Below are 14,197 nucleotides of genomic sequence, written 5' to 3' on the forward strand. Positions count from 1 at the left end.
ATAATAATAATAATAGAGTCCTATCCGAGGAATAGCAATCACTACATTATTCTAACCCTGCTGCATAACCCTATTGTCTGTTTCACGCTATAAAAACGGGATAAACTCCCACTCAGTGAGCGTTTCACGCTATAAAAACGGGATAAACTCCCGCTCAGTGAGCGTTTCACGCTATAAAAACGGGATAAACTCCCGCTCAGTGAGCGTTTCACGCTATAAAAACGGGATAAACTCCCACTCAGTAAGCCGAAGGGCTCTGAAGAAGCCATTTAAAAAATGACTGCCTCTATTCTCCCCCCCCCCCCCCCCCCCCCCTCCCCGGCCGATTGGATTACCGAAAAAAACGTCGCCGGCTTTTTGCGATTTGGATTTGATTGATTTTTTTTTAATTGTGCAACTTGTGACAAGAAACTTAACAAATTACTGCATTACAACCTTTGGATTAAACATACAACAATTGTGGACTACTTTTTATACTATTATGAAGACTAGCATCCCGGGGGTGAGAATAGTCACTTCGTTAAAAAAAAATTAGTAATGTGAATCTGTAACCCTTTATTAATTCTTTCCTTACTGGCCATTTTCCGGATTGTCCCCAAAACTTCACACCCAGCCTATACAAACCAAACACAAAAGCTGTTAGTTCTTGCTATACATATTTTTTTCTGCTAAACGAGCTCTTCAAAGCAGTGTTAATATACTTTAACTATAGCAAACATTTTTGTTCAAATATTATGATGTACAAAAGAAATCAGAATGAGAAAAATGTCGGCTGCATCGTAACGAATGTGACGATTTTCCTATGGGTGGTAAGGAGAGGGTTAATTAACTAAAGCATTCAGCTACGATTCATTTCTTTACAAGGCCAACTGCCGAAGGGAAAACTTGCTTGGAAAGACTGGCTCCTGTTTGCCCTCCTGGAGATATAAAGTGGGTGGTTGTCGAGACTCTGATGAAGCTGGAAGTCGCTTTGGTGCATCTATGCTCACATTACGGTAAGACAACGATGAAAATATGGCACATTGTCATTGCGTCATTTAGTATTGTGCTTCGGTAAACGAGATATATATATAAACAAATTTTAAAGTCATAATTTTCAGATTTACGATATAAAGCTTTCTACAATATTAGAGACCATACAGTATTCTCCCCCTCCCTCATAAATAGTAACGTATTTCAGACACAAAAACTGGAGTATCATTTTAGTATTTTTTTAAATCTCTTTTATTCAGGAATAATAAAAATCAGAATCTTTTGAGAAGTAGAATAAATGATTTTTTTTTTTTTGCACTCTTGCCTTTTGAAATCCGAACTTTGTTCTTATAGGTTACCTGCATGCCCGCCCAGCAATTGGTAAAAAGTCCGGAATTAAAAAAAAAGTCCATAAATCGTTGAACCACTCTGTCGAGCTTTGTAAAACACGTATTATGTGTCATTCCATAATACGCCAACATTCTCCTCAAAGAGGAACGATTGTCGTGACGTCACAGCTTCATAATTTTTGTTTCAAAATTCTTTGTTTTTTTCAACAGCGGCAGTCGCAGTTTTCAATGACTAGACTAGTCTTTTTCTTCAGAAACGAACTTAAAAGTGTCTCCAGAGTAACGAATGATTTTAAATCGGCTCACGTGGTCACATTTCCTCATTCAAAGTTTGTCATGTTATTATTAGAAGATCATATCATAACGAAAATCAAATTAAGATGAAATAAAATAAATATGAACATTTATATAGCGAGTATCCACGGATTAACCATGCCCAATGCGCTTCACAATATTTTATTTAGTTTCCCAGCAGGCCATCTGCAAGCATTATCCCATTTCTTAGAATACTAATCTTTTTGTACTAACACTTTTATAATGTCCGTCACTGCCTATAGTCAAGTGCACATGTACACCTGAGTCAAATGGGGTAATTAGTGTTTAGTGCCTTACCCAAAAACACAACATCGGGACCAGTATTTCCCACAAATAATATCACCCATCCGTTGATGAGATGAACATTATAGTCACTATAGTTAACTTTAATAATCGGCAATTTACCCGTACAATGATCAAATATTACCTCAAAATCCTCCAAATTATACTTTCTGGCATAAACCTTTATTTTCAATAAGTTTCAATGACTCGTTCATGTTCATGAATTTCTGAAATTGGGGCCAAAATTTCGTAATAATACGAATTTTTCGTAATATTGGGGTTTATGTGTCATACTTCCCGAATTTACTCGACATCCGTTCTCTCTTCTCTCTCTCTCTCTCTCTCTCTCTCTCCTCTCCTCTCTCTCTCTCTTTCTGCCTATCTCTCTCTCTCTCTCTCTCTCACACTACACACACACACACTTATCTCTTCTTCTTCTCTCTCCTTTCTGTCCTTCTTTCTTTCTCTTTTAATATCTCTCTTCCCTCTCTCCTTCACTCTCTCTTTCTCTCTATATCTCTCTTTTTCTCTCTATCCCTCTGTTTCTCTCTATCTCTCTCTCTCTCTCTCTCTCTCTCTCTCTTCTCTTCCTCTCTCTTTCTCTTCTCTCTCTCTTTCTTTATCTCTACTTTTACTCTCTCTCTCTCTCTCTCTCTCTCTCTCTCTCTCTCTCTCTCTTTCTTTCTTTCTTTCTTTCTTTCGCTCTCTCTCTCTCTTTCTTTCTTTCTCTCTCTTTTTCAATCTCTTTCTCTTTTCTCTCTCTATCTCCCTTTCTCTCTCTCTCTCTCGCTCTCTCTCTCTCTCTCTCTCTCTCTCTCTCTCTCTCTCTCTTTCTCTTTCTCTTCTTTCTTTTTTGTTTCTCTCTCAGTTATTGATATAAATGAGGTAGACTTTTTACTCTGATTCAAAATCAAAATTCTCTTGGAATTAAATCTATTTTCTGTCCCTTTAGAAAAGGATGAATCGAAATCGTGTGACTGGGACGATTTACGTCAATGCACAGGCCCTATGGAAAGTTTGGCGGGAGAAAGTGACCTCAAAAAGATTTGCACGTAAGTGTTAGAAATTAATATTTATTCCCCATAACGACAATCTGTTATTATTATATTTGAATTTTAGCGGTTTTGTGATATGACCCTCACCCCAGGATCGGTAGGTCCCATGGTTCGAATCCCGCTATCGGCGAGGCAAAGTTGCATCCTTGGAAAAGCCTCTTCATCCAAAGTCTCTCATGGCAGGCAGGTGTAAAATGAGTACTACTACTGTTGTCTTTCCCTTTAAAAAAAACTACACTATCGCTTTACTGGTAAGATGTTTCGTCCAATAGGTTTACGAAATTGACGTTACTGTGTCTACAGTGTTATTATTTTAAGACTGCCATTTCAATGATTAGTTCTCACTAAATTATATTCAATCGGACTGTAAACGTTTAATATTGCACATCGTTTCGAGTATTGGTACCTTGCATCCAACTGTTGTGAGTATTTACCTAAACGCATTGCGTCAATATATTTAGTTTTACTGTTAATTTTGTAAAGCGCTTTGAGGACACCAAGTGGTTAGTGCGCTATATAAAAGATTATTTTTTGCCAAGTTTTAAAAAATGCAATGAACTGGAGGAAAAAATATAATTTAAAATTTAAATGAAAAGAAATTTATAGAATTTATAAAGAAAAATATGAAGTGACAGAAACTTAACTTTCTTTTTCATAAAACGCATATATATATATATATATATATATATATATATATATATATATATATATATATATATATATATATATTTAGAGAAGAGAAGAGAGAGAGAGAGAGAGAGAGAGAGAGGGAGAGAGAGAGAGAGAGAGAAAGAGAGAGAGGGAGAGAGAGAGAGAAGAAAGAGAGAGAGAGGGAGAGAGAGAGAGGGAGAGGGGAGGAGAGAGGGAGAGAGAGAGGGGGGGAGAGAGGGAGAGAGAGAGAGGGAGAGTGAGGGAGAGAGAGAGAGAGAGAGGGAGAGAGAGAAAGAGAGAGAGGGAGAGAGAGGGAGAGAGAGAGGGAGAGAGAGAGAGAGAGAGAGAGGGAGAGTAATATCTAACTGAATAATACACTAATGTTACGCTTGTGTTTTTTATTTCCTTCCTACGCATAGGATGTGGGAGGGAGTACAGCAATGTTTGGAGGACATGGACAAGGTTTGCCACGAGGAAAATATTAAGAACGTCCTTTGGAGCACACTTGGCACGATCAAATCAAACTTTGAAGGGTCATGCTCAGGTTCGACTTACAACGTAGCCATCGTTAACATATACATAGTATGCGCTTGTTTAAGGAGCTCACAACATTGCCATCCGGAAGTATAACGGACCAACACAGAAAACTGTGTGTAACCTTGAACGTTTATAGTCTGGTGAATACAGATTAATGAGAATGACTCATAAACGCGGATGGCAAAAAATCAATAACAACGACTGAGTGAAGTCAACTTCATTCTATCTATTTATAGCATCCGCTTGGCTAAGAAACTCACAATATTGCCATCCGGAAGTATAACATACCAACATACAAAACTATGTCTAACCATGAATGTTTATAGTCTGGTTAATACAGTTTAGCGAGAATTACTCATAAATGCGGATGGCAAAAATAAATAACAAAGACCCAAGTGACGTCAACTTCATTCTATCTGTAGCCTGACACTAGAACCATCTAGGACTTGTAGTTTGACGTCATTTTTCAGGTTTGTGCAGGGTCTAGTGAGTTGTCGTAATTAGGGCTCATGGAAACAAGTGATCCCATTGGTTGAACTATTGAGTACAACTCACGATTCGTTTTCTTTTGTGGCCAAAGACTTGTCTTTTGGCGTCATTATTTTTTTCAGTGTCAGGCTCTAAGTTAACGATGGTTTCGGTCCTTGTGTCAGGCTATAGATAGTTGGAAGATGACGTCACTCAGGTCTTTGTTATTGTTTTTTGCCATCCGCGTTTATGAGTAATGCTCACTGAACTGTATTAACCCGACTATAAACGTTCATGGATACACACAGTTTTGTGTGTTGGTCCAATATACTTCCGGATGGCAATGTTATGAGCTTCTTCGCCAAGCGCATACTATCTATAGATAGAATGCGCTTGGCCAAGGAGTTCACAACATTGCCATCCGGAAGTAAAACGGACCAACACACAAACTCTGTGTAACCATGAATTTTTATAGTCTGGTTAATACAGTTTAGTGAGAACAACTCACAAACGCGGATGGCAAAAACAATAACAAAGGCCTGAGTGACGTCATCTGCATACTATCTATAGATAGAACGAATTTCACGTCACGCAGTTCTTTGTTATTGTTTTTTACCAACCAACCGCGTTTATGTGTATTTCTCACTAAACTGTTTTACCCAGACTATAAACGTTCAAGGTTACACTTAGTTTTGTGTGTTGGTATGTTATAGATAGAATGCGCTTGGCCAAGGAGTTCACAACATTGCCATCCGGAAGTATAACGGACCAACACACAAACTCTGTGTAACCGTGAACGTTTATAGTCAGGTTAATACAGTTTAGTGAGAACAACTCACAAACGCGGATGGCAAAAACAATAACAAAGGCTTGAGTGACGTCATCTGCATACTATCTATACTTCCAGATGGCAATGTTGTGAGCTTCTTAGCAATAACAAAGACATGAGTGACGTCATCTTCAAACTATCTATAAGTTTACGATGGCTACGCTTACAACCACTCCATGAAGTAGTAGGTTCTTCAGTCAACTTAAGTTGAAGATTTAAAATCCGTATTCAATAACTTTTCTGATGAGAAAATTATAAGCACTCACTCAAAGACTAGGCTCTTCGGTTAATATCGATAGTATGCGCTTGGCTAAGAAGCTCATAACATTGCCATCCGGAAGTATAACGGACCAACACACAAAACTGTGTGTATCCATGAACGTTTATAGTCAGGTTAATACAGTTCAGTGAGCATTACTCATAAACGCGGATGGCAAAAAACAATAACAAAGACCTGAGTGACGCCATCTTCGAACTATCTATAATTTGTTGAGAATTAAACGTTTTGATTTTGTCCTCCCGTATTGGTAAACAAAAGAAATAAAAAATCGAAGCAGATTTCCGTTTATAAAAGTTGCAAGCACTCGCTGAAGGTCTAGGTTCAGCATTTGGGTTATAGACGCCTAGCAACTATGATTTTGTTCTCTCGGAAATGGAATGAAATGAAGAAAAAAGTAAAGAAAAAATAACCAAAAACTTTCTCTTCTATGATATGATATTGTGTAGTTATCAGATAACTGTATGAAATGAAAGTAGTAGTTTATGTGCGGCGATGTGGTCTTGTGGTATGACACTCGCTTTCGTATCGGAAGGTCCTTGGTTCGAGCCTCGATCGGCGCATAGTTGAATCCTTGGAAAAGGCTCTTTACGTTCACTCGCCGTACTCAGGTGTAAAACGAGTATCTGGCCGTTAACAGCGTTGTATATGTCGGAAAAAAATGCCTTATTGCCCAACAGGCGTCGTGTCTCGTTTTACATGTTACGTGTAGCTGATGTTCAGGGACTCGTTATAAAGCGCTAGGAGCACGTTCAGTGGATATTGCGCGATCTAGATAAAATCTCTTTTTTTTTTTCTTTTAGTCTTGTAAGTCTCTCTCTCCTTACTTAAGGAGTTTATGAAGCATCATGGAGCACGCGTAATAAATGTACATATTTTTACAGGCGATATTTTGGTTCATATCAAATGAAAATAAGACTCTTGGTATTCGATCTGTGCTATTTTATTAGTTCGTAAACAACAGTAGCTCTTGTAAAGCCAATGCAAATACAAACAAATGGTAGATGTTGATTTAAATAAATTACAACGAACTTTGTTCTCCTTTGATGTGTACAGACCAAGTTTTTAAAAAAAAACTAAATTACTTAACATTGAATGGAATATATATTTTTTTTTTGGGGGGGGGGGGGGAGAGGTTTAGTTAATAGGAGCGATCTATATTCATGTTTTCGTCCAACTCAGTCATCGATCGCATGATTTGTTGCTGTCCAACGATTGGATGGTTCTTCAGAAATGTTAACACGCTGCTTTGTTTATGAAAGTTGTAAGCATACACATGTGTCATTCTGAACAAAATGAACAATTGTAATTCTAGATGCTTCAAAAGCTGTAAATACCTTTCACTATGTGGGTCATTTTGAACACATTTTGCAATGTGACCAATAACCTCGAGCACATGGAAAGGTAATATAGATCATGCCCATTCAAACATTTGCAGGATCTAATATGATCGACATTTCAATCAGTGAAACTGGTTTTTGTTGGACACACTCCGCTTCCATAATATTATGATTGTATAGGTTGTCCAGACCAGACCCTGAAATGTCACTGAGAAGATTATAAACCGCAATCTCTCCCTCTCTCTCTCTCTCTCTCTCTCTCTCTCTCTCTCTCTCTCTCTCTCTCTCTCTCTCTCTCTCTCTCTCTCTCTCTCTCTCTCTCTCTCTCTGTGTGTGTGTGTGTGTCTGTGTGTGTCTCTCCCTTGATCTAATAAGATAGCATAATGACGAGTTTATATCTCTAATTTTTAATTACTTTTACCATCAGCTTCAGGTTGCAGCATGCAAGGCGTTCAAAGTTGCTTATTGCCTTGGCAAGAGTTCCAAGGACAAGAGAACTTGCATTTGGTGAAGGACAAGCTATGCCCGTGAGTTTTTGTCTTCCTATATTTTTCCATTGATTATAATAATAATAATAATAATAATAATAATAATAATAATAATAATAATAATGATAAGGATAACGATGATATTGAATGATAATAATAATTAATAATAATAATAATAATAATAATAATAATAATAATAATAATAATAATAATATTACAAGGGAGATAACTCAATTTTTATAACAATAGGTACAGAAGTCGTGACGTCACACCTACTTTTCGCGTTCCAAACTCATTGGAAGTGTGTATGTAATCAATTCTTCGGAGGACTAATAATGAATAGGTTACATCATGAATATTAATGTGGCATTTCTATTTTGGTAGTAGAATGTATAAGCATATTCTTAATATTACGGGACATAAAAGAGCGATGATGGATGATATTTCTTGACAACCAGCATATATTTAGGCTCTGAAATTAGAAGATCAATTATACAAGGTATATATCCAGCCCTGAGGAAGACTGGCTTCACACTTCCAAATGAGATTGGAAACATTTTTACATCCCATTTTTATTCCCTATTGCCTATGGCTAACGCTCTTCTCTTGTGTTTAGATGTATGCATCTCTCTAATATTAATAAGGTCAGGAAATAAAGGTCAAAAAAAAAAAATTTAACTTTTTTTTTCTATAGAGCAATGACGTCAGTAAAGGAATGTTTACGAGAACTCCAACCCACATGTAATGGATCTAACGGAGCCATCGTGACCCAGGCCCTGGAGTCAACAGAAACCAACATGAACATGTTCAACTGCCAAAATGAAGGTAAGCCCAGAAATGTGTGCAAAATGAATGAATATCTAAAAATGTGTGCATGAAACAATAGATCTACTAACTAAAACAGAAATAAAAATATGAGGAAAAATAATCACCCCCCCAAAAATTCAGTCTGCTAGGGAATGAACTTCTTCCGGGGTTCCTTCACATAGAGGTTGGATGCCATGGTCTTCCAAAATGTCTAGCGCCATCTCTGAGCAGTCCCTCATCATGATCCCAGTCATTTTACAGTCTGAAAAGAGGGAGGAAGGTGGCCGAGGCGAGTGCTAGCTCTCTGGGGGTTTTTTTCATCTACTTCGATACCTTTTAAAAGTACGAGTATATATTGATCTTACTTGATCCCATGGTTCAAACTTTAAATGTACATTTTTATTTTGTTTTTTGTTGTTTTTGTTTTGTTTTTATTCTATAGACAACGACGATAAGTGCACTATGATGAAACTACAACAGTGTGCCGAACCCTTCCAAACGATTCTTCAACAACCAGGAGTGGAAAAGTCCGAAATGTGCAGGTATTACATAATTATAATTTACGAACCCATGCAACTATCTGAATTGACACTATACATACCTTACTCTTAAGGCAGGGTCCCGAAATCAGTTGGTGGAACACTGGCTTCATAGGAAGGGACAAAAAATACCCGGCCAAATTGTGCAGGTATTATATGACATGTTTATAATCTGAATTTCCGCTATACATACCTCTCTGCCTAGGTAGGGACCGGAAATCGATGTATTTGAAAAAAAAAACATCTATTTAAAATGTGGCAATAAATCTCATCCTTCAAATATCAATAGATTAAAATGACCCTGATCGTGTCAAAGCTCCCAAACCTGGGACTTCAAGTTAGTTGACAATGAAGTTCCAAGTTTGATGGTTTTTGACATAATGAGAGTCATTTTTGGACGATATTTGATTGACGAGTTTTCTGGCCAAAACGATTAAAATATGTTTTTTTTTCAGAGTTCGCAGAACCTGTTAAAACTTCTCAAACATAAGAAATAGTATAGTTTGCATTTTTAAGAAAAATATAAATTGGGAATTAGACGTCTAATTCAATTAATTATTATTTCAAAACAATTTTTATGACTAAATGTTCTCAAAAAAAGATTCTTACTTTCTTCCAATTAATATTACTAAAGTTTCATTAGTGTGAAATGAACTAAAATATTGGCTTTTTTTTATTTACAGAGTATGGTCCGAGAGGAAACACTGTCTAGATGATCTCATGGGCTTCTGTCCGTCGGGGCAGATATTGACATCTGCTGAGAGCATGTGGAAAGCTTTATCTCAGAGTATGAGACATTGTGACGGTACGGTTTATACATCATCGTCATACCATAGTTTATCATCAATATCACCATCATCATCAACATCATCATCACCGTCATCATCATCACCATCGTCATCGTCATCATCATCATCATCATCATCATCATCAATATCATCAATATCACCATCATCATCATCATCATCATCATCATTTTCACCACTACCTCCACCACGACCACCACGACCATCACAACCAACACGAACACCATTACAACCACCATCACAATCATCAACATCATCATCATCATCATCATCATCATCATCATCATCATCATCATCATCATCATCATCATTAATCATAATAATAATAATGATAGTGATAATAATAATAATTATTATTAATATATTATTATTATTATTATTATTATTATTATTATTATTATTATTATTATTATTATTATTATTATTAATATTATTATTATTATTATTATTATTATTATTATTATTATTATTATTATTATTATTATTATTATTATTATTATTATTATTATTATTATTATTTATTATTATTATTATTATTATATATTATATTATTATTATTATTATTATTATTATTATTATTATTATTATTATTATTATTAATTATTTATTATTAATTATTATTATTATTATTATTATTATTATTATTATTATTATTATCATTATTATTATTATATATTATTATTATTCATATATTATTATTATTATTATTATTATTATTATTATTATTATTATTATTACTACTATTATTATTAGTATTATTATTATTTTTATTATCATTATTATTACTATTATTATCATTATTATTATTATTATTATTATTATTATTACTATTATTATTATTATTATCATTATTATTACTATTATTATCATTATCATTATTATTATTATTATAGTGCACTTAATTACAGATCTGAAAACCCCATACTTTATAGGCTCATTGTTGTAATGCAAATCTCAATAAAATAACGCAAAATATTATGCATTACAAAAACAATGTTATACTAGGCCCATAAGTGGGTTCGGATGTCAGAACTGCATATATGAACACGTCCGATCAGACTCTTTGTGCTATTACAATAATGATAATTAGTTACGTACACAAAAATACACTAATCCATGATTCTAGGGGAATATTATAAGATAGTTGAATCAAAAACAGATTTATTTACGTGAGTTTACAGGTTAAAGATGTTTATAGATGATGAATTTCTTTTGAAATTTGGAAAGCATTTTCAGATTATGAGACCTAAATGTCAAATTGTTTTCTCTCCTGCTTATAGTCTGACCAACATAATCACCACTACCACCACTACAACAACAACAACAAACAACAACAACAAGACAAAGGGAATATAAAATGTTTGAATTAATCTTTATTAATCTAAATAAAAATAATTCTATCTCCGCTCAAAGGGCAATTAATTCATTTCATTATATAATAAGGCAACATTATTGGCAATGATTCTCTGTCACTTTATTATAATGTCCAATACAGTGGACACCGTTATGCGGACAAATCACAACTCTCGAGTCGAGATGATTTCTATGAGTGAAGGAAACTCTCAATTCACACAATCACAATTCATAAACACAATAAGCCTCAACGCTGAGATACAAGTCACTCGTGTTTTGATGTTTGTACGTCATAATCATTCAGTCACCAATAAAGAGCCTGAATTGGATTCAATAGTCTGATGTCACGTCCGCCCAGCAACCAGCAGCTTGGTTCTAAACAAAGAAAATCGGTATTTTTAATTCTTCATGCAGCCTAGAACTTTTCCACCCGTCATGTGATCAGAATGTCTAAAAGTCAAAACATGATCAGATTTATAATGTTTTTCTCCTCTGGATACACTTTTTATGCTCGTCGGAGGAGTGTTTCATAAGGGCGTCCGCCATTGTTCTGATAGCTTAGAACCAGTTACTAAATTACTGCAATGCGTCATAAAGAGTGACGTCACGACTGTTGAATCCTTGGCAAGTGTATTGGCACAAGATAATAGAGCCAATACATAAATGATATCCATCAGTAGTACTCATATATATATATATATATATATATATATATATATATATATATATATATATATGTGTGTGTGTATATTCAAGCAACACTCCCTTTCATTCAGTCTTTACGGTTATATAATGATATACCTGGAGTGGATTGGACACACGCTAGAAAGAATGACTCAACTATAACAAAGAAAGTATTGGACTGGAACCCTCAGGGCAGAAGATCAAGGAAGCACGAGGAACATGGAGAAGAATTAAAGAAGCTGATATACAAGAAGTGGTAAGACCTGAATGAGATAAAAAAGTTGGCTCAGGATAGAAAGGATGGAAACTGTTTGTCTGTGGCCTATACCTGACCCAGGTGAAAAGGCAATGATGATGATGATGAATGATATACCTGTTATACGTCTTTACTGTACTTTTCTTTCCACAGATTCTGAAGGCAACCAGCAAGGAGGAAGGCAAGGTGGATCCACTGGGGTGTCTACTCGACCTTCGCCACTTTTCGTCTTCGTCGTGATGGCAATCGTCCTTGCAATGTTTAGGCATTAATGTCTGATCCTTACTTTAATGTCTGATTTTAAACTTAAATTCAGACTTCGAAACAAAGTTCATATTTTGACCGCATGTTAAGAAACAATGTTCAAGTTCAAGTATCGATATTTTATTGTTATTTATTAAGAATACGACTATTTATTCAACACCGATGACTTTTGTGTAAATACCTTATCTTTGCTACTTAATATTTATGTTTGATCACATTTTTTAAATTCATTTTACCGACCTATTACAACCTACCCTCTTAGCTATATCACGTGAATATCACATGATCAACTTTTTTGTAATCAATGCAGTATCATGTTCAATTCAAACTAGATGCTTAAAATTTAGTTTCATCTACACTCGATCGGAATTAATTCATATAAGTTGTTTGGTGGTATAAAAATCAACGTTTATCATTATCAAATTGAGCAAACGCATAAATCACAGCACATAAATAATCTTTAGGAGGTTCCGATAACCCAGGGGTCACAATAGTTCAAATGATTTAGTACAGGTTTTCACATGGAAAGGGACTGGGTGCGGCTAATATTTTTTTTCTGACTCCCTCCAACCTCGTTCACACAACAGTAATTTGGTAGCTGGCTTTGCTAGATCTGATAAAAAGAAGTTGACGATAGACCAGCTTCCTATTACTAGGGGGACAAGCGATTGCAAATGGCCGTTGAGCGTTAGAGGAAACTAGATAAACCCCGGCTCCATAGGCCTTAACTCTCTCCTTAACAGCCATTTTCATTGATTTTCCCCAAAACTTCAGACCCAACTAACACAAAATAGATTTTTTTATCACTCAGACATAATAACAGTAAAATACTTGCGATACATCATTTCTGTAACAAAACATGCTCTACGTCACACTGATCATTTTATATAAATTTTATGATGTACAAAAGAAATTTAAATGAGAAAAATGTTGGTTGTATCGTAACGAATGTGATGATTTTCCTAGAGTTGGGAGTATAGTATAGTACGTATATAGTAAGGAGAGGGTTATAGCATTGATTTTAAACAATAATCCTGAATTTAAACTCAATTTTCCGGTTCGATTTGTAACATAATAACATCAGCTTTAGACTACGTGTCACTTGTGAGGTTAAAATGTGTGAGGAGGACACAGCATTCGAAATTTCTTCACTTACGTTACGTAATGTAAATGTTGCTGCTCGAAGCTCGAAGAAATATATAACAATGTGAAATTGAATGTAATCTTCAATTTAATTACAAAAACTGATCAAATGAACGTTTCGGGGTTCCCCTTTATCAACAAAACAGGTGAATGAGAAAATATGGTAGTGGCGATGTCGAGATGAATAAACAAAACAATGTTTTTACGTGACGCAAGTTAAATCAATGGTCTGTACACTTCACTAAAGATTCACTCATGTCCTGACCATGTGCTATTTACGCGATACTGCTCACAGCTTGTTTTTTGCGAAAGGCATCTATTGACTCGGATTATAAACAATCAACAGACCTGACACAATCATCTTACACAATCATTAACTGAAAGAAACTTCAAAAACTATGCTTACCCTTTTTTTTCATTGTGTATTTTCTTTTTATAACATGTCAATTTCATTAAACAAATTCATATTAATATTTATATCAAATATTTATTATGTAAATAGCTATATATACAGCAATAAACGGTGCAAATACAATTGATGGTTCGAGCGTTACTAAGCATGCTATACATACCATTCCCACTTGAGTGGGTCATTGCAATTATTACTCAGTCCGTGATCAAGGGACTGAATGGGAGCGATCTATACTCATGTGTTAATCCAAGAGAGTCATCGATCAATAATCTGTTGCTGTCCAGCAACTTGGACCAGCTTTAAGATGACTTACTTGATTTATGAGCCTTTCGCAACTCTGTCGTCGGACTGGGACGCCTCGGCTGCCTC

At 35.2% G+C, this 14,197-nt stretch overlaps 1 protein-coding gene across 6 annotated transcripts in view; it reads left to right on the forward strand.

Moving 5' to 3' along the window:
• LOC144976952 (uncharacterized) overlaps positions 1-13,951 on the forward strand; it is a 111,822-nt gene extending 97,871 nt beyond the window's left edge. For all 6 annotated transcript variants that reach the window (XM_078921586.1, XM_078921590.1, XM_078921591.1 and 3 more), the window contains 8 exons: positions 865-995; positions 2,872-2,971; positions 4,045-4,169; positions 7,504-7,603; positions 8,259-8,389; positions 8,814-8,913; positions 9,594-9,715; positions 12,163-13,951. In XM_078921586.1, the coding sequence (XP_078777712.1) occupies positions 865-995; positions 2,872-2,971; positions 4,045-4,169; positions 7,504-7,603; positions 8,259-8,389; positions 8,814-8,913; positions 9,594-9,715; positions 12,163-12,281 (928 nt within the window). In that variant the 3' untranslated portion in view covers positions 12,282-13,951. The remainder of the gene's footprint in view (positions 1-864; positions 996-2,871; positions 2,972-4,044; positions 4,170-7,503; positions 7,604-8,258; positions 8,390-8,813; positions 8,914-9,593; positions 9,716-12,162) is intronic.
• The last annotated feature ends 246 nt before the right edge of the window (positions 13,952-14,197 follow it).

Source organism: Berghia stephanieae, chromosome 7 (genome assembly GCF_034508935.2).
Source record: "Berghia stephanieae isolate SIO BIC M18660-M18661 chromosome 7, UCSD_Bste_1.3, whole genome shotgun sequence".
NCBI lineage: Eukaryota > Metazoa > Mollusca > Gastropoda > Nudibranchia > Aeolidiidae > Berghia > Berghia stephanieae.